Below are 21,385 nucleotides of genomic sequence, written 5' to 3'. Positions count from 1 at the left end.
TTTAAGACTATTTTATGTGCCAGAATGTTCTTTCCTCCTTTGTTATGATGGAGTGTTTATCTCAAGCCGATGTGAGTCAGTGTTGTCAACAGATTACAGAAGGCCCAAAGGGGGAGGGAACGCATGTGTGTGTCTGTGCGTGTGTATCTGCAGGCTTTGACATTGGTTGGGTGTTGTGTTTTATGTTTCCTACTTAGACAGCACATCAGCACTTTCACACCGGGAGAGAAACCAAACATGTTAAACCACAACATCTCATGAGGAGGAAGCGACACTAGCAAACAGAAAAAGAGAGTCTTGTGTGTTTGAAAGTCTGCGTTTGCGGATAATGGTACACGCTTGTAAAATATTGGTTGGTTTGTAGATGCTTGTCTGTAAAATGTTTCAGACAAGATAAAACATGTAGTGGTGGACCGGTATGGTTTTTTCAGTCTATTGATGTTGATGCATATATATACATTATATATAAAATGTAAATTATAAGATATCTAAATAACGTATTTATATTTTGAAAAATTATGATGCATTATTATGATGATTATGATAAAATTATGATGCAGAATATTTTCTCTCTCTCTCTCTCTCTCTCTCTCTCTCTCTCTCTCTCTCTCTCTCTCTCTCTCTCTATATATATATATATATATATATATATATATATATATATATATATATATATATATATATATATATGCATCAATATCAATAGACTGAAAAAACCATACCAGTCCACCACTACGTTTTATCTTGTCTGAAACATTTTACAGACAAGCATCTACAAACCAACCAATATTTTACAAGCGTGTACCATTATCCGCAAACGCAGACTTTCAAAAAAATTAATTATATATATAATGTATGTATATATATGTTTATTTATATATATATGTTTATTTATATGTATATGAGTCCCCACAAAGATAGCGAACCAGTGTGTGTGTGTGTGTGTGTGTGTGTGTGTGTGTGTGTGTGTGTGTGTGTGTGTGTGTGTGTGTGTGTGTGTGTGTGTGTGTGTGTGTGTGTGTGTGTGTGTCTCGATATATCAGCCAGGCCGAATAATTGTATGATATAAAAGTGTAAGTATTTTAATTTGTATTAATATATATCTAAAATAAAACACTTAGACTTTTATATCATACAATTATTTGGCCTGGCTGATATATCGGTGCTACTAAGAACAGCAATCAAATCTCTTTACACACACACACACACCCTTCTATTGTTGTGCAGTGTTCATGCGTTCACAATCCTCATCTGTATATGGCCTTCATGAACGTTCCTTTTCTGTAGTCTGAAATAGCAGCTCTGTAAGCCGTGCCCTTGCATCAGAGCCGAACAGCGGTACCTACTGCTGCAAGACTTTAGCGGCTGCTCTGGGAGAATGTGCCTTTGATGTATTAATCCATAATTCAGACCAGATTAGCGTCTTGTGCTTTGGAGTAACTAATTACTGCCGATTGGTTTTACATATCTAATGAGAGAGAGTTGAGGATGCCCTTAATGAATACGGCATGCAGAACCAAAGGGGATTAGCCCTTTCTGTAATCATGAGAAAATAGTCATTCTCAAACTCTTTGCAAATAGAGTCCGCAGATGAAAAAAAAACGTACGAGTCTAAGACCGAGAGAGAGAGAGAGAAAAGAGAGCACTCTGGTGATGAGATGCATTTTACTTTTTCATCCTCTACTGTATGCGCCTCAGGGCTGCCGGAACAACTGCATTGCTCTTCTCTAAATGGATTTCTCCTCCTGCTCTATTCCCCCAGCATCCCTCTCAACAGCCTTGCACACCATCTCTGCGTTCTCTTCCACAACCAACCGCAGCCGTGCCGCTGAGGGACTCATGCACGACTACGGCATACAATCCAGAGCACGCAGACGCTATCTCCAACTAGGAGTGCATTTTGACTTTTTTTATATATTTACTGAAATGCACCACAGCGTTATCATGAAGCAAGCTCGTGGCTTGAGGGAGGATGGCGTTGTCATACTGTTGTTAACCAAATGAATGTTGGATGTTAGGAGAGCAGATTGTACTTACAGATGATGTCAGTCCCGTGGGTGATCTCAATAGTCACAGCCATTTTTTCGGCTTGAATAAGTGGAGTGGTTTATTTTGTGCTGTCTGGATTCATTTAAAAAATGTGTGTGTAAATATATATAAATATAAAAAAAAAAATATATATATATATATATATATATATATATATATATATATATATATATATATATATATATATATATATATATATATATATATACAGTGAGGAAAATAAGTATTTGAACACCCTGCTATTTTGCAAGTTCTCCCACTTTGAAATCATGGAGGGGTCTGAAATTGTCATCGTAGGTGCATGTCCACTGTGAGAGACATAATCTAAAAAAAAAAAATCCAGAAATCACAATGTATGATTTTTTTAACTATTTATTTGTATGATACAGCTGCAAATAAGTATTTGAACACCTGAGAAAATCAATGTTAATATTTGGTACAGTAGCCTTTGTTTGCAATTACAGAAGTCAAACGTTTCCTGTAGTTTTTCACCAGGTTTGCACACACTGCAGGAGGGATTTTGGCCCACTCCTCCACACACATCTTCTCTATATCAGTCAGGTTTCTGGGCTGTCGCTGAGAAACACGGAGTTTGAGCTCCCTCCAAAGATTCTCTATTGGGTTTAGGTCTGGAGACTGGCTAGGCCACGCCAGAACCTTGATATGCTTCTTACAGAGCCACTCCTTGGTTATCCTGGCTGTGTGCTTCGGGTCATTGTCATGTTGGAAGACCCAGCCTCGACCCATCTTCAATGCTCTAACTGAGGGAAGGAGGTTGTTCCCCAAAATCTCGCAATACATGGCCCCGGTCATCCTCTCCTTAATACAGTGCAGTCGCCCTGTCCCATGTGCAGAAAAACACCCCCAAAGCATGATGCTACCACCCCCATGCTTCACAGTAGGGATGGTGTTCTTGGGATGGTACTCATCATTCTTCTTCCTCCAAACACGTTTAGTGGAATTATGACCAAAAAGTTATATTTTGGTCTCATCTGACCACATGACTTTCTCCCATGACTCCTCTGGATCATCCAAATGGTCATTGGCAAACTTAAGACGGGCCTTGACATGTGCTGGTTTAAGCAGGGGAACCTTCCGTGCCATGCATGATTTCAAACCATGACGTCTTAGTGTATTACCAACAGTAACCTTGGAAACGGTGGTCCCAGCTCTTTTCAGGTCATTGACCAGCTCCTCCCATGTAGTTCTGGGCTGATTTCTCACCTTTCTTAGGATCATTGAGACCCCAAGAGGAGAGATCTTGCATGGAGCCTCAGTCCGAGGGAGATTGACAGTCATGTTTAGCTTCTTCCATTTTCTAATGCTCCAACAGTGGACCTTTTTTCACCAAGCTGCTTGGCAATTTCCCCGTAGCCCTTTCCAGCCTTGTGGAGGTGTACAATTTTGTCTCTAGTGTCTTTGGACAGCTCTTTGGTCTTGGCCATGTTAGTAGTTGGATTCTTACTGATTGTATTGGGTGGACAGGTGTCTTTATGCAGCTAACGACCTCAAACAGGTGCATCTAATTTAGGATAATAAATGGAGTGGAGGTGGACATTTTAAAGGCAGACTAACAGGTCTTTGAGGGTCAGAATTCTAGCTGATAGACAGGTGTTCAAATACTTATTTGCAGCTGTATCATACAAATAAATAGTTAAAAAATCATATATTGTGATTGCTGGATTTTTTTTTTTTTAGATTATGTCTCTCACAGTGGACATGCACCTACGATGACAATTTCAGACCCCTCCATGATTTCCAAGTGGGAGAACTTGCAAAATAGCAGGGTGTTCAAATACTTCTTTTCCTCACTGTGTGTATATATATATATATATATATATATATATATATATATATATATATATATATATATATATATATATATATATATTACACTCTGCACAATAAACCTCAGGCCTTGTTCTCTCTGTGTTTGCTAATTCAGGAGGTCAGGAGCTGTCAGGAGTCTTGATGTGATTATGGTCTCTGCTGATCAGTTTAAATGAATAAAAACGTATTTTTTCAAGAGACAAAAACAGATAGCCAAAGAACTTTAGTCTAGATTTTACTTTGTAATTTCCGCAGCACTAAATAGAATTGTGGGGGGGAGAGTATTTTTCCCAAACAAGTTTACCAAACGCACTGCCCATTTTTAGTTGTATGGAACAAAAAGTCCAAACTCATGCCAATTGTTTGAACCAGTGTTGCTATGGATGGTTGGGCTGCTCAAACAGAGCAATGTTAAAATCCTCACAGTATTTCATGGGAAACTTACTAACAAATTTCCTTAATTGTAGCTGTCTCTGCATGTCAAGCTGGCACAGGGAAAAGTATTTTAGCATAGAAAAAGAAAATGACAACTGTTTTGTTTTTTCTCAATTTCCTAAAAGTGTCTTTCTGTCTTTTTTTTTATTTTTTAGCTCAGATTGAGAGTATTCCCTGTAAAATCTGTGGAGATAAATCATCAGGGATCCATTATGGTGTTATCACCTGTGAGGGATGCAAGGTAAGACAACCAGAAAAAGAAACATCTCAGTCGATCATTTTCTTTAAAATCATAATCTTTTTTATCCTATATTGGTGTGTTGCTGGAACAATCGGTTATCTGCAAAAATCCATACCTATTGTTTTTCCGGGTTGCGTCCGTTGCTGGAGCGGCTGGGAAGGGCCCGCTGTCATTATACAGTATAAGAGCGCCCTGTAGAGGTGAAATCACTGACACCTCGTGGTGTTTGTTTTGACACGTGAGGCTGCTCGCTGCACAAATACGGATTTAAAACATAGACAAAAAAACTATGTATACAGTAACACTACCGTACGTGTTTTCATATCAATCTAAAGTAATTAAATTGTTGACTAGATGCTTCATTAGTGGAGAACAGCATTATGTTTGGCATCGAGGCTGAGAGGATGCTAACATTAGTAGTACCTCAAGCGGTTAAAACAATGTGACAAAAACTCACGCAAACCAGACCCAAATGTTTAATGGTCACTTTTATGCATTCGGTATGCAGCAAAGTTGCATATTTAAAGCTAGTGCCTTGAGAAAGTAAACCATATCGTCATGCAACTGGCAGAAACGTATAAACAAATCAGAAATGCATTCGATTTCAGTTATTTTTTTATCGTCATTATAATACATATTTTGTTATTTTGATTAGATAATCATCAAGTGTTCTAAAATAGAAGCAAATATAGTGTGAGAGTATACATGGTAATACTTTTACTTAGCAAGGACTCATTTAATTTATCAGTGAATACATTTATAATGCTGCAAAAACATTCTACATAAATTTCAAATAAATGCTGTTTTTTGCACTTTCCATTCATAGAAGAATGCATGGTTATATTAAGCAGCTGAACTGCTTTTAACTTGGGTAATAATATGAAATGTTTCTTGAGCATCAAATCAGCAAATTAGAATGATTTCTGTAGGATCATGTGACACTGAAGACTGGAATAATGATGCTGAAAATTCAGCTTTGCCATCAGAGGAATAAATTACATTTTAAATATAATAAATATATTCTAAATTGTAATAGTATTTCACCGCATTACTGTTTTACTGTATTTTTTTTATCAAATAAATGCAGCTTTGGTGAGCATAAGAGACTGATTTCCAAAACATAAAAAAATCCCCAAAAATCCTCACCCTCAATCTTTTGGATGGTTGTGTAGATTATTAATAATATTTCAGTTACAAATATTAGAATATGTTTCTGTCCCAAATTCCTCACCTTCATTCATTTTATAATTAAAATGGCCCAAATTTTTCCAATTTACACACACACAAGTGAAACCAGAATGCTATGCCAAAGCCTTGTTTATACTTTCATGTGAGTGTGGCACGAACCACCACAGAAGGTGCATGCGCACACCATAGTGCTCTAGAGGAATTTACACTTCATGCATTCTTCATGCATCCGAGTTCATTTGGAGCTCACATAACGCACCACTGCACTGGAAAGAATGGCATAAAAATGCGCATTTCATGACATATTCCTTTAGAAGTCCCTTATTTGGATGGAAATATGCGACTGGAATGTTATGGCCACAGTAATCGGTATAGACACATGTATTATTTAGTTACTGGACTGATCAAAGAGTTAATAAATCAATCTGAATCGTGTTGTAAACGTCAAAAGTTGAAGCTAGAGGTGACCTATTGTTGTGTTCACTCTCTTTTTCTCCCAGGGTTTCTTCAGGAGGAGTCAGCAGGGCACTGTGTCATATTCATGTCCTCGGCAGAAGAGCTGTCTGATCGACCGTACCAGCAGAAACCGCTGCCAGCACTGTCGCCTGCAGAAATGCTTAGCAGTGGGCATGTCAAGAGATGGTATGCTCTCAACTCTCACAGTAGTCTGAGTGATGTGCATGTGGCTGTTGGTGTATCTAATTCTCCCCAGTTATATACAGTAGAGTGTGACAGTAGGGTTTATAATGTAAAAATCCCATTCATTTTCTTCATAGAGAACTTACCATGACCTTTGATGTTATTAAGCAATGGCATATGGTAAAGCATTTGCATTTATTCAAATATTTTGTAATTCAGTTTTCATTTCAGTTGTATCTTTTAAAGCACTGGCTTTATAGTAGAAAATTAAGTTGTCCTTTTGATGAAACCAGACACTGACACTGTTTTTCATGTTTAATACAGTAAAGCTGCTTGATTTTAAGCAATTTATTGTATAAAGTGATATATAAATTGACGTGACTTTACTAGAGTGCCGAATTGCAGAGCTCATGCAAACATATCCATGTTGCTATGTTCAATGTTTTTCTTATGCTTTTTTAAAATACTTACTGTTTTCTCAATTTTGTTGTGTGTTTATTTTGTTATTGAGAGGAAATTACACAGCACATATTTACATATTCATCTAAACGCCACTCTCAGCAGTGTGGGCGGTGTCGGATGTTTGCTAACAGTATATTGCTGTATTTCGCACTCCGTTTTACCCCTAATCAAAGAATAGAAAAGAACTTTGCCTTGAGTATATCGGGGCCTTAAAGCATTTATTAATCCTAGTTGATGTTAATCCCAACATTTACTAATACATTATTAAAATCAGAAGGGACCTTATTGTAAAGCGTTACTGATGCTTTAAAACATATAGTATGATGATAACGTCATTAATGATTAACCGACTGTTTTCATCTTGCTTGTGTGTGTGTGTGGTCACTCGCAGCTGTGAAGTTCGGTCGCATGTCTAAGAAGCAGAGGGACAGTCTTTTCGCAGAAGTTCAGAAACACCGCCAACAGCAGCAGGAGGAGAAAGTGGGTGATGAGACAGAGAAGGGGCGGGAACCTCAACCTCCAGGAGAGGCAGAGCCACTCACACCCTCTTACGCCCTGTCCACCAATGGCGTCACAGAGCTCCCCGATGACCTCAGTGGATACGTGAATGGTCAGACCCCAGAGGAGGGAAAGGCAGATCCAGCAATTGGTGGATTTTATCTGGACATTCAGCCCTCTCCAGACCAGTCAGGTCTAGACATGGATGGCATTAAACTAGAACCTGTATGCGACCTTAGCTCTGACTCTGGCCTGGATCAATATTGTTGCTATAGCAATGGAGAATCTTCACCTCCTGACAGTGATCTAGGTAACAATTAAAAAATACTAATCACTTGCAAAAATATATATTACACATAAAAAAAAAATCTTATTTCGGATGCTTGAATTCAATACATCATAGATGATATCATAGACAGAATATTTTTTTCATAGATTAACTATTAGTTATGTTGGCATCATTTGGCATGTAATTGCAAAGAAAGGAAATATCAAATTAAATTACATTATGCCGCACTAAATAATTATAAAGGCCATTACGGGCATGATTGACAGCTGTGGGGTTTGAAACAGTAGGGATATGTGAACTCACCTCCATGGACCATTTAACATGTCATTAGTAAGAAGTGCCTCATTAACACAGACCAGTCAAAGAGTACCAGAGCACTTTTTTCCCTTTTTACTGAAATTAGTCTTAATGAATTTGTTTTAGAAAATGTAATGTGGCAATAATAGTCAGCTTCAAAATGTCTGATGTGCATTTCACAAACCCAGGAATGTGTGTCAGCTCCAGCTGTTTGACTCTATTTGTGTGTTTCTAACACAGAACATCTGTCAGAGAACATCTGCAAGTCTCACCTGGAGACGTGCCAGTATCTTCGAGAGGAACTGCAGCCCAGCAACTGGCAGACAGTCTTACAGACCGACCTGGACACATACCAAAAGAAGGTGTTTGGTTATGTCTTTTAGGCTCTGTGCACACCTGGTATTAACATCTCGGGTGATCTTATCACAACTGGTCAGCCAAGACGAATCGTTTTAATTTCTCAAATGTATTAAATGACCACCACTGGACTGTATAGATTTTTCTAGTCGACTTGTAGCCATTCATTTAAGCCATTAGTCGACTAGTCGCACATTTATGACATAAATGTAACTAATTTTTAATTTAAGTGTGGTACTAATTTAGCTAGATATGCGCCTAATAATATTACACATTTATCTAGATTAACGTTAGAGCGAGCGGCCGTGTAAAGTGTCTAACATATGGCTACTACTTAAATGTTCTTAAATGATAAGCCATGTTTGAGGTTGATGAATGATATGCGAATGTTTGGATTTCCTGCCTGACATAATTACCACATGGACCATTTGTGTTAACGATCTGTCTGTCACGAACTGACATGACTTCGCCAATTCCTGTGGAATTTGGTCGACTAAGCCTTGGTTGACTTAGCCTCTTCTCATCGGCTAACGTTTGGTCGACTATAGGAGCGACTGCATGCGTCATATGCTATGTATTATGAGTAGTGTGTGCTAAAAGTTTAAAAAAGGGCACATTTGTGCTAATTAGTTTATTTCTTGTTTTCCCCACATTTCCTCTTTGTAGTTACATGTATGTATGTATGTATGAATGGATGGACAGACAGATGGATGAGTGCACTTTATGGTGAATAATCAGGTGTGTGTACTAACAGACCCTCTCTCTGCACCATCTAGTCTCAGGAGGACATGTGGCAGCTGTGTGCGGTTAAAGTCACCGAAGCTGTGCAGTATGTGGTTGAGTTTGCCAAGCGCATTGATGGATTCATGGAGCTCTGTCAGAATGATCAGATCGTGCTGCTCAAAGCAGGTACGCCTCAGATAAACCTCTAAACATATCCTAGTTCACATAACCAGCAACAGTACATCAATGAAGTGACAAACTGTGGCAGAACCACTGAAAAATGAGCGTGTTTTTCTGCTTCTCAGGTTCTTTAGAAGTTGTGTTTGTGAGGATGTGTCGGGCATATAACTCCCAGAACAACACTGTCTATTTTGACAGCAAATATGCTGGGCCGGAGGTCTTCAAAGCTCTGGGTGCGCATTAAGAACTAGATTTCTTTTTTTAAAGGAAAAGGAAATTGCAAAATGAAATGCAAAGCATTAACCACTGTTTTTATGCTTTTCTAGGCTGTGATGATCTTATCAGCTCTGTGTTCGAGTTTGCCAAGAGCCTGAACTCTCTACAGCTAAGTGAGGATGAGATTGGCCTGTTTTCATCATACGTGCTGATGTCTGCAGGTGAGGGAAGAAAAGTAAAGGCAATGTCAGAGAGATTCATTAATGGGAGTTGGGATTGTATCAGTTATGCAGAGGCTTTAATTCTGCGTTCTCTGAGTATCAGGGTTGTGCACCTTCAATAATAAAATAGAAAATTGAAATTTCTGTAAAACAGGTTGCGTCACTTCCAGTTCAGGCCTTTGGTGTGTGCTTTGTTTATTATATAGAGCCATATTACTTAAGATACCTTCAAAGGAGCGAGCAAAGATGAGCGTAACCGATGTCCATCGCATATGCGGATTAATATTTAAACGTTTTTTTATTTTTCTTCTCACTAACATTTAGATATTTAAATCAAATGACAACAATAAAAAGAACCATTTAGTTTAGCTGATTACCTTAAAAGTCCATAGCTATCGCTTTCAGTTCGTACTACGCTTAACACTCTCTGAGAAGCGGATGAAATGAGATCTGTTTTCCTTTTTATTCATGTGACATTTGGCATAAAGCCTATTTAAGTTGCAAACTTCATTCAGAATTATAATTTGAATGTTATGGTAGGTTTTGTAACAATAACAAAAATTGTTCTTTTGAACTTCCTATTCATCAAAGAATCCTGAAACAAATGAATCAGTTTCCACAAAAATATTAAGCTGTTTTCAACATTGATAATAGTAAGACATTTGTTGAGCACCAAATCAGTATATTAAAATGATTTTTGAAGGATCATGTGACACTGAAGACTGGAGTAATGATGCTGAAAATTCAGCTTTGTGATGGCAGGAATAAATTACATTTGAACATTTATTACAAAAGAAAAGAGTTCTTTAAAAATTGTAATAGTATTTTACAATATTACTGGTTTTACTGTTTTTGATCAAGTAAATGCAGCCTTCGTGAGCAAAAGAGACTACTTTCAAAAACATTGAAATAATCTTAACGACCCCAAACGTTTGAAAGGTAGTGTATATTTAATCATATTTAATAAATTCACTTTTGTGGAAGAACACTTAATTTCCCAGAACACATTACACAATTTCTTTGATTAAGTTAATTCCGCTTCCTGTCATTCCAATTGAACTTTCTCTGGGGTGTGACCAATTCAGTTCTAATTCTAATTTTTCCCAACCCTGCTGAATCTGTACAGAGGCTGAACTCTTTTTGTGTGTGTAGATCGCTCCTGGCTGCAGGAGAAGACCAGAGTGGAGAAACTCCAGCAGAAGATCAAGATCGCCTTGCAGAACCTCCTACAGAAGAACCAGAGGGATGAGGGAATTCTCACAAAGGTACATATGCACATGAATGCGGTTACGTTCATATTATACTAGTGTATATATATATATATATCCTGTATTTATATTAGTGCTGTCAAATCGATTAATTGCGATCTAACATACGTTTTTGTTTATATAGTATATATATATATATATATATATATATATATATATATATATATATATATATATATGTATATGTATATGTACAGTATACATATACAGTGCGTGCAGAATTATTAAGCTCATTGATTTTCTGATCTTTTTTTTTCCCCAGGCACATTTTACCAATTCCAAACCGCATTAATCTTAATCTTAACTACTATTAATTTTGTATTAAATAATTTATAAGTGATTTATAATTGTTCATGAAGGCTGGAAATGAAAAACGCCTTATATTCAGGTGTGCATAATTATTAGACATGTTTTCTTTTACAGATAAAATAAGCCAAAAAAGATTTAACTCAGACTGAAAAGTCAAAAATTATTAAATGCCCATGAGAAGGATGTAATACTAATGCAATACTAGAAATTGCAGTTAATGCATTGGACAGTGAAATGCTCATTGGGTCAGCAGGGTCAGACAAAAACAGGTGGAGAAGAAAAGACACATGTTAGCTGCAAAAGAATTAAGTGTGAAAGCATCAGGAACCCTTTAGTCTCCAGCGCCACCATTTTCCAGAACTGCAACCTACCTGGAGTCTCCAGAAGTGCAAGGTGTCAGGATCTCAGAGACTTGGGTTAGGTAAGGAATCCTAAAAAATGACCCCCACTTAATAAGAATCACAAGCTGAAGTGTAGGAAAAAACATGAAAAGACATGAAGATTGAGAGTGACTCTTGAAGGACCAGCACTACATCCTCTTGTACCACTGTTTGAAGAATTCATCTTCCAGAATCTGGCAGTAAGTTTTGGGTGTCAATTTTTAGTCCATCTCCTACCCTGAAGTCCGTTTGGCAGAGATGGACTTAAAAAGAACTCCCAAAACTTGGCGGTGTTGGAGACTAAAGGGTTCCTGATGCTTTCACACTTAATTCTTAATTCTTTTGCAGTTAACATGTGTCTTTTCTTCTCCACCTGTTTTTGTCTGACCCTGCTGACCCAATGAGCATTTTACTGTCCAATGGTCATGCCTTAACTGCAATTTCTACTATTGCATCCTTCTCATGGGCATTTAATACATTAAAACTCTTTTTTGGCTTATTTTATCTGTAAAAGAAAACGTGTCTAATAATTATGCACACCTGAATATAAGGCGTTTTTCATTTCCAGCCTTCATGAAAAATTATATATCACTTATAAATGATTAAATGAATAGTAGTTATTAAGATTAATGTAATTTGGAATTGGTAAAATGTACCTGGAAAAAAAATATGATCAGAAAATCAACGTGCCTAATGATTCTGCACATACTGTATGTGTAATAAATGCAGCTTTGGTGAACATGAGAGACTTCTTTCAAAAACATAAAAAAAATCTTGCAGATCCCAAACCTTTGAACGTATGTGTGTGTGAATGTGTGTATGTTGTGCACATATTTATTGGTATTCATTTGTAAAGTATTTGACTGCCTAAGTTGTCTACCCAAGTCAAATTTCTCTATTTTTGATCCCCTTCCTTCAGCTTGTCTGTAAAGTGTCCACCGTTCGGATGTTATGCCGTCGCCACATGGAGAAACTGAGCGCATTCAGAGCTCTATACCCAGAAACGGTCCAAACACGCTTCCCTCCACTCTATAAGGAGCTGTTTGGCTCAGAATTTGAGCAAGTTCTGCCTCAGGAGGCCTGATAGAGACTTATCCTAATACTGCACAAATTCAGAGAAAAAAAGACACAGAGAGAGATAATACTAACATGCTGACAAGAACTCTAATCTCACTTCAGCCTCAGTTCATGTACACTGCATTCTCACAGCACTTCTCAGAGTCCAGCTACACTTTTAACTTGCCCCATTGGCCGTGCACCGGAAGGCTGACAAGAAGAGGAAAATATAGATGCAAGGGGGGAAAAAACTGGCCGATATTTTGTAATGTGAATCAGAGCGTTCCTCAATCCCACAGCTTTATCTTTCAGCCTCCTGTTCCGACTGTATGGGAATTGCAGTGGACACGCCCACTGCATTTAACTGCCCCAGCAGCGCCCTCTACTGGCCATGGAGAGTAATGAGGTGTCTGGCTGGGGTAGACAGGGAACAGGAAATGAACGTCTGGAGCTGAAATCCCTGTCTTTCTTCTCCGATGGCTCAATGAACAGCCCATGTTGGTGCTAGCATCACAGCACTGCCCTTTACTGACCTCTTCCACTATACAAACATTCAGCAGGGACATCATTCGGCAAAACCACTGCCCCAGCCGCAGGAGAAGACAGTGGACGAGGCATGACATGGGACTCAAACTATGAGACGTGAATCACTTTCATGATCAAATGGTATATTCTGAGGCAGTGAGCTCAAATACGTGCATATATACTTGTTATATGGTTAGTTAAATCATGCAATGTATGATGTATAGAACTTAACGAAAGGTAGCACTTTGTGTTTTTCCCAGCAATAAACGATTTCAATTCATTTTGTGAAAAAAAAATCTGAAGGAACATGCAGTTATTTTTGATCTGTGAGATCTGAAATACTAGTCTGTGTTTTGTCAAATCTGTCTTTTAAAGCCAGCTCGCGTTGTCTAGACAGTGGTGTGACGCCCTGTTGTGCCATATTGATTCTGTAATTAGATTTCCGTCAAAGTGAGCTGAGTAGAGAGATGATTGACAGATGAGGGGCATGTGTTGACATTCCAGGGGATCTAGCAGTTTGTATTAAATGTCGTGGGGATGGAGGTGTTTGAGGTTGTTCCTAACTGACCCTTTTTGAGATATGTTGAGGAGAGAATAAAAATAGTCAATTTTTCGTTTCATTCTTTAATTTGCAGCTGTGTACACAGGCTTGTTGTTTTTTTTCCCCCCACAGTAACTATGTGTCAACTTTTGTGCCCCTTCACCAACACGCATTTGAACCAAATTGAATGCATTTAGCACGCAGCCTACGTACAAGGACAAGCAATAACCTTAGTAAAGATGTTCCGATCTAGCATCTCTGTTTAATGTTTTTTGTAAGGGCTGGCACTGCTTTATCTGTAGTGTTCTTGTTTGTATCTGTTCCGTGAAAGACAATCCATCCGATATCTGACCTCATTAAAGGGTATTTTGGGACTGCTCAGGGAAAATATTGTTTTATAGTTGAGGAGGAGAGTCAGAAACTGCAAGGAGACGGCGGTATAGTACAGTCGTTTGAAAAAAAAAGAAAAAGTGTAAAAAGCACAGTGAAATAGTCCTCTTCGAGCATCAGGGTCTGGTGTGTAAATGAAGAATTATCCAAAACAATACTGAGCAGAAAGCAATAATAACGGCATAATCATGTTTTGAATATGAAAATTGCATGCAAATGCTTTAAATGCAGAACTTTGTCATGTGTTTTTGTTTGCTTTGAAATTCGCTTGGTTTGGCCTCTCCCATGTCCCAGTGTCTTTATCCCCTTTCCTATTTTGATTTGGCCTATGTATTCTCTGTGGATATCTTTTTAGCAGTCCTCAATCCCACTGTTTGTGCTGGTTATATCTAACTTTTTGGTTGGCTGTTAAAGAAGTATTATGGCACTTAAATGGTTAGCAAATTAATTTCTTACATCGATTAAATGCTTTTTGATTTCTGACCTTATCAAGGTTTGGTATGAATTCTAGCTGTTTATTATTATGATGTGTAACATGTGGTATTCTCTGTGTGCTAGTCCAGAGGCCTGGAATGTTCTTTCTTTAATTTGCCAATTATCCTTTAAATGTCCATCACTAAGGCAGTATTGTATTTTTCTCTTGCTTTGGTTTTGGGGCATGAGTACTTATTCTTTCTATGTATATGTTAAAACAAGAGTATCACAGTAACACAGTCCCTTTTAAGGTTGTCATATTTTCACTGACAAATGACCAAATGTTTTCTATGATATACACACCATAATATGCTAATTTGTGAGTAATGCTGTCATTTGAGTGGATCACAGTTTGTACTGAAGAAAAACTTCATTGTTTAGAAGGTCTGGGGTTTTTCCTCTGTACATATTTCCATTCTTAATTTTTAACAGATTAACCAATGGTCTTTTGACTTAATCCACAAGCACTCTTTAACTAGTTCTCCAGTACGTCTGTAGAAAAAGTCTGTTTCTTCCTATTTGTTCGTTTTGAGGTATTTTGCCTTTGTTTTGTATATACACCTGTACAAAAAATGCAAAAGTATTGTTTTCTTTGAAATACAGTTTTCATCTAATGTTGTGATTTTTGTATTTAGAGGTTTAACCCCCTAAATTACTTTTATTAAGACGCATGTCACACATTGACAAATAGTGTGTTGAACGTGCTGAGGACAATAAAAAAAAATCCCACAGCTTGTGATGAAAATCGAAGTTGTCCTTTTTCTCTCGCTCTCATTTCCATGTTTGTTCATTCTAGGCAGCTTCAGCAAACTTGATGACTTAAAATTAAAATAAGTTACAATAACATTATAATACATAATACAACTTTTTCTAAAATTTGACATGCTAATAAAAAAAAAGGACATATTTCTTGTTTTAATTTGTCCCCTTACTAAACTAAGCCGTTTTCATAAGTTTGGAGGGAGGCTGGAAAGGTTCATTGAGTGGGTGTGATTTCTCATTTGTCACGATGTCCGAAAAGGAATATAAAGAAAGGAAAATGAATGAACTAAAAAGCAACCGGATCAAGAAGCAGCGAAATGAGCATGAACATACCTTGGAACCTTGGAAGTTGCAAACAACTTCTATAGAGGATGTATGAACCTGAGGCATTAATTATGGAATTAATATTTTAATTTTTACTCTGAATATTTGCATTTAACTTAAAGGGGGGGTACAATGGTGTTTCATGTATTCAGAGTTGTTTACAGTGTTAAAGAGATGGATTCTCATGCTTAACATGGGCAAAGTTTTAAAAAAATATTTTGGACGAATAACGGAGAATTTCTGTGCTGAAAATCTTACTTCCGGGTTGGTACAAGTTTCGGCTGGTTTTTTTTTATCGTGGATCTAATGACGTAGATCAGAGTGGAACTCCTTATATGAGCATTTCTCTCGGAAAAGCTCGCCCGCGCGCACGTCGACCAGAGGAGAGCGAGACCGCGCACATCAACGCGCTTCAACAGGAAATCATCGGCAGCCAGCGCTGCATAGGATTTGTTCAAGAATGTCTCCAAAAAAGTGTGTTTTTGGATGTGAGGGAAAGCTTACCGTGTCCACCAGCTTTCCAAAGAACCCAGTGTTACAGGAACAGTGGATGCCGTTTGTTTTTCCGGGGCAGCAACGGAGTGTAGGAAGTGCGGTTGTGTGTTCTGGCCATTTCAGTGACGAATGTTTTATTAACAAGGCTCAGGTCGACGCTGGATTTGCAAATCGTTTGCTATTAAAACGTGGAGTGGTCCCAGTGATAAAAGACCCCATTCATGTAAGTACAACTGGATCAGATTTCTGTCTTTTGCTGGAAATCAAGAACTACCGCTTGACTCTATAGCTCCGCCTCCAGGACCTCGGCTTTTTCCGGAGAGAATCGGAAAGCTGTATTTTTCCTTTATAAATATAATAAAACTAAACACTTTTTTGAGATATTAAGGATGCACTACTACTCTATAGGTACTCAAGATTAACATGAGATTAGGTGAAACTGTGCATGTTATGTAAGTTACCCTTTAAAAAAAAAAAAAAACTAAATAGTAAGTTTGATAACCAAACAACAATAATCTGAAATTCTGCTTTGTGATTGCCTGTGTTTTCCATTAAAAGGAGCTATAGGCTCATTGATTAGATCAGTCTTTCTTTCAGGACCACTATCGTAAAAACGATTGACAATTAGCATACATATAGCATACAATTCTTTTTTATATTGATATTAGTATTGGAAGACTCTGAATTTTAAAGTATTGTGTCGTTTTAAAAATGTAAGCTCATACAGTATGTAAATATTAAAGATATATGAGTGTATAGTCACTATCATTTTACTATAGGAACAGGCCTCGCATATGAACACAAAAATAATTTCAGTTCTGTTTAAGTTGAATTTGAGTTGAATGAAATAGTTTGCTTCTGATCTAAAGTGTTGTAACAATAGATCGATAGTTCAATTCAAACTCAGATTAAAATGCAAAGATTGGGATGATGATGGTATTTGCTATCACTGCGCAGATGGTCTGATCCTTTTTTATGATTATGGATTCAGTAACCTCATTATGGTAAGTCATTACTCAGTGCTTGTTGCATACGTTGCCATGGATGCAAGTCTAGAACAATGATTGCTAAGGAAACACGAACCCTAAGCAAGATGGACTTTTACTGTACATCTATTCTGAGCTACTGTAACAGTCATCCTCATTTATGTTTATTAGCTTTTGCTTTTAGTTAAGAAAGGCGAAAAGGAGAAAATCAGCAGACTAGATTGTAGTCTGCTAGTGTGAGATGTGTGTACATCAGTGTACTGTCTGCTCTCACTATAAAACCCAGCCCACTGTTATCACTGCGACTGACGGAGAGTACAGTCAGTCATTGGCAGAAACTGCTGATTGAGGAATACATCTCCACCTTAAGCAAACATACTTCCTTTGAATCCCTAAACCACTCTCATTATCCCAATACTACACATACACCATGGAGTTGTTTAATGCAACATATAGGCTATCCAAATTAACATGTTGATCCTGTTAAACATTAATGGCTGTTTAACTCACTCTTAACAATTAATCTGTAATCCATAAAATAATTGCATCAAGAAAAGACTTGATGGTTGTTTATCCATTATTCATTTTTGATAGCAAGTCAAATGTGTTTACTAATTCATTCTCAATGATTGTATGGACTACATAGCACATTGTCATTTCTGTTTTATTGTCATTGTAAATTACTGAGTGAATATGTTTGCAGAATGTTAATTTAGGAATGTTTAACTGGGATTAGTTGCTGTAGTGCTATAGTGCCTTTATTCATGCCCTCTCTGCCAAGAACATAGTGGGCAGCTCTATTTCTCATCATTCACCATAATGTAATTTTCATCCAAACTGAGTTTTTCCCATGTTTTTAAAGACATATGCTGTACATTCATACATTCATGATGAATAGGCTAGCTGAAATTCATGCACAAGACTGCAACCATGACATCAGAGATGAAGAAAAAGATTTATGCATGTCTGTGTCAGATGCAGTGTATATGGGTAACACATTACAAGTAATGTGAGTTACATAATCAGATTACTTTTGTCAAGTAACTAACATTACTTTTACATTTACAAAATAATATCTGAGTTACTTTTTCAAATAAGTAACGCAAGTTACTTTGTTTCCCCATTTATTGACTGACAGCTCTCCTGTCCCCATGTTGAGAGAAATCAGAAGTAAAGGCGCAGTAGCGTTGTGTGTGCTGTGTAAATATGATGGTTATTGTAGTTCTAGACTAAATGTGAACATTAACTTTCTCCTCTTACTTGCACAAAAACAGATTCAGTATTCCTTACTTTATGTACTTAATCTCACAGTATTAACCACCACCCTTTGCTGCTGACCTTGGATGATCCAATTCAACCGTTCTAATAAGCAAAAAATGACTTTCGATAAACCACATTTATTTATGAATTAATGAATTAATAGTGAGAAATTTTGACTGACAGCACAGCTGAAAGATTAGTTTGAGCTGCGCCCTCTACTGTACAGATATAAATTTGCATTTCCATTAGCCCGAGGGTTATTCATGTGATTTTTGGTGTGAAAAGCCTTTACATTTGCCAATAGAACTTGTTTTTGTTGTTATTATTAAACAAACAAGCAACCCGAGCCCAGGTGAGAAAAAGTAACACAACGTCACTTTCCATAAAAAAGTAAGCAGTAAGTTAAAAGTCAGCATTACTTTCCATAAAAAGTAACTTAGTAACGCAATTAGTTACTTTTTTAGGGAGTAACGCAATATTGTAATACATTACTTTTAAATGTAACTTTCCCCAACACTGGTCAGATGAGTGGGTTTGTGATTCACAATTGGAAAATCCTGGTACCTTAATAATGATGCAGATCATTAGGGGCCAAGCACCGAAGGTGCGGAGGCACCTATTGTATCTGTTCCCGTTCTTATTATTATTATTCTTCCTTCTTCCAACTGGGAGTCTATGGCAGCCCATAGAACCGAATGCGGGAAAGTTGTTTTGGTTTGACATTCTGATAGAGGACAGTCCCAACATTAAATACACCAATTTTGGTGTGTCTAAGTCATTCCCTCTAGCGCCACCACCTGTCCAAAGTTTCACTTTTATTTTGCTAATAACTTTTGAACCGTAAGGCCAATCAACAAAATTCTTTTTCTCTCTGATTCCTGAGCTCATGCTGATTCGATTGCACCCTATGACGTCATTTCCGTCATAACAATATGGCCGCCATTTTGAATTTATCTAAAAAGCTACTTTTTCGAACTCGTCCTAGACGGTTTGTCCGATTTGCACGAAAATTAAACCAGATCATCTACAGACCATGCTGACAAAAAGTTATGGAATTCAAGTTGATTCGCTTAACAGTTTTCGATAAACCCACGAATAAATTTTACGTAGCGCTTGCGAAAACAGATGTAAAGCCGTATCTCCGCAACGCTTTATCAGATTCAGACCAAAGTTGGTACATGTCATCACAAGCATGACCTGAGGCTACATGCTGTGTTTCGGCGCAGCGCCACCTACTGGTCCGAAGATATGAAAAATGGCTATTTTTGCTTATAACTTCTGAACAGTTTGTCCAAAAATCATAAAATTGGTCTCGTTAGATTCAGGGTAACATGCCGAGTCCACTGATATCCAATATTACCATATCGGCCATTTTGGCTGTCGGCCATTTTGAATTTTGTGCTAAAATGCTGTATTTTAAGAACACATGAACGGATTGTTACGGAACTTGGTATGGGTCATCAGCCCGATGTCCTGAAGGAGCGTGAGAAGTTTCGAAACAGCGCCACCTAGTGGTGAATTTTTTTTTTAAAATGCTTATAACTTTGGGTGTGGTCAACTTATTTTCACGAAACTCATCTTTTTAGACTCCTGAATCATTGCCGAGTCCTATGATACCAAACATGCTAGGTTTCGCCTTACGGTTTGTGTAGCGTTGTGATTTAGCGCTTAAAAAACATTTGGCTATATCTTCGAAACCGCTAGTCCGATCGAGACGAAACCACCGTCAGAAGTTTGGAAACATAGGTCGATAGCTATACGCCAATGCCCAAATGCGAAAATATTGATGTTTAGGGGTAGTAAATTCCAAACAAAGTCATGTGTCAGTCATTTTTTACGTGTTTTTTCATATAAATGCCTATAACTCTGAAGCGAATTGAGATATTTTCACCAAAACTGACACACATATGTATGGGCTCACTCTGAGGACACGTAAAAAAAATTGTGGGACTGAGCCTCTTGGTGGCGCTATAATAGAACAAAACATGAAATTCCCATTGACTTCAATAGAGTTTTGTGAAATAAAATGCTATTTTCATTCAAAACCTACTTTTTCGAACTCCTCCTACACCGATTGTCCGATTTTCACCAAAATCGAATCATATCATCTCCAGACTGTGCCGACTGAAAGTTATGGATTTCGTGTCGATTGACGAAACCGTTTTCGTATAGCGCAGCAGCAAAGTTGAGGCATGATGCTAAAAGCATTATTCAGGCTTTATCTCTGCAATGCCTTGACATATTGACACCAAACTTTGTATGTGTCATTGTCACTTCACTCTGACCACATCACATCAGTTTTGTAACTGCGCCACCTATTGGTCGAAAGTGATAATCCATTAAATCATATTTTTAATTACTGTTTATATGATTTTTCAGGCATTTCGCCTAAAATCTTCTTTAAATGTCTTTAATTGCTAATTGTTGCAGTTGATCTGACACTTTCAGCAATGTTGGCATGTCTTGTCGTCTTATTATGCTTGGCCCCGGTAATTGCTGCTTGCAGCTATATTTCATTTTATGTTTGCATATTTCAAAACAGCTGGTGACAATTTTACTCAGTTCAGCTGAAGAGATTTACATGTGAACAATTTGGGAAATTTCTCCACATTTTCTAATTTTGTCTGTATTCATTTTCATTTTATGTTAAAACCACTTCCAAAATGTGGCCAGAAATATAATTTAATTCATATTACATTTCAAATAATGTAAAACGAAACAACAACAACAAAAACAACTGTTTATTTATTTATGATGGCAGTGATGGTTAATACCAAATTCTGTTTGAAAATGAACAGTTATACAGTAGTAACCTTAAGTGTAATAACTATGACGTTTTGGCACAAAGTGTGAATACCATGGTCCATTTTTGAAAGGAATGTGTAGCCCAGTAAATGAATAACTATTAAGTGACTTTTGGGTCTGCATCTTGAGTGGGTGTGGGTGTGGATTGATAGGAGGAGGCAGTGAGTCATTGCCTGGGTGCATTT

General features: G+C 37.4%; 1 protein-coding gene across 2 annotated transcripts in view; it reads left to right on the top strand.

Moving 5' to 3' along the window:
* The window catches only part of rorab (RAR-related orphan receptor A, paralog b), a 50,774-nt gene extending 36,600 nt beyond the window's left edge, over window positions 1-14,174 (top strand). For both annotated transcript variants that reach the window (XM_079867201.1, XM_079867202.1), the window contains 9 exons: window positions 4,470-4,555; window positions 6,244-6,385; window positions 7,236-7,652; window positions 8,169-8,290; window positions 9,062-9,194; window positions 9,314-9,421; window positions 9,515-9,625; window positions 10,778-10,890; window positions 12,502-14,174. In XM_079867201.1, coding sequence (XP_079723327.1) covers window positions 4,470-4,555; window positions 6,244-6,385; window positions 7,236-7,652; window positions 8,169-8,290; window positions 9,062-9,194; window positions 9,314-9,421; window positions 9,515-9,625; window positions 10,778-10,890; window positions 12,502-12,666 — 1,397 coding nt within the window. In that variant the 3' untranslated portion in view covers window positions 12,667-14,174. The remainder of the gene's footprint in view (window positions 1-4,469; window positions 4,556-6,243; window positions 6,386-7,235; window positions 7,653-8,168; window positions 8,291-9,061; window positions 9,195-9,313; window positions 9,422-9,514; window positions 9,626-10,777; window positions 10,891-12,501) is intronic.
* Window positions 14,175-21,385: the final 7,211 nt, after the last annotated feature.

This window comes from Squalius cephalus (assembly GCF_949319135.1).
Source record: "Squalius cephalus genome assembly, chromosome: 3".
Lineage (NCBI taxonomy): Eukaryota > Metazoa > Chordata > Actinopteri > Cypriniformes > Leuciscidae > Squalius > Squalius cephalus.
The sequence above is the reverse complement of the archived record's forward strand: the minus strand, read 5'-3'. Positions and strand labels throughout refer to the sequence as shown.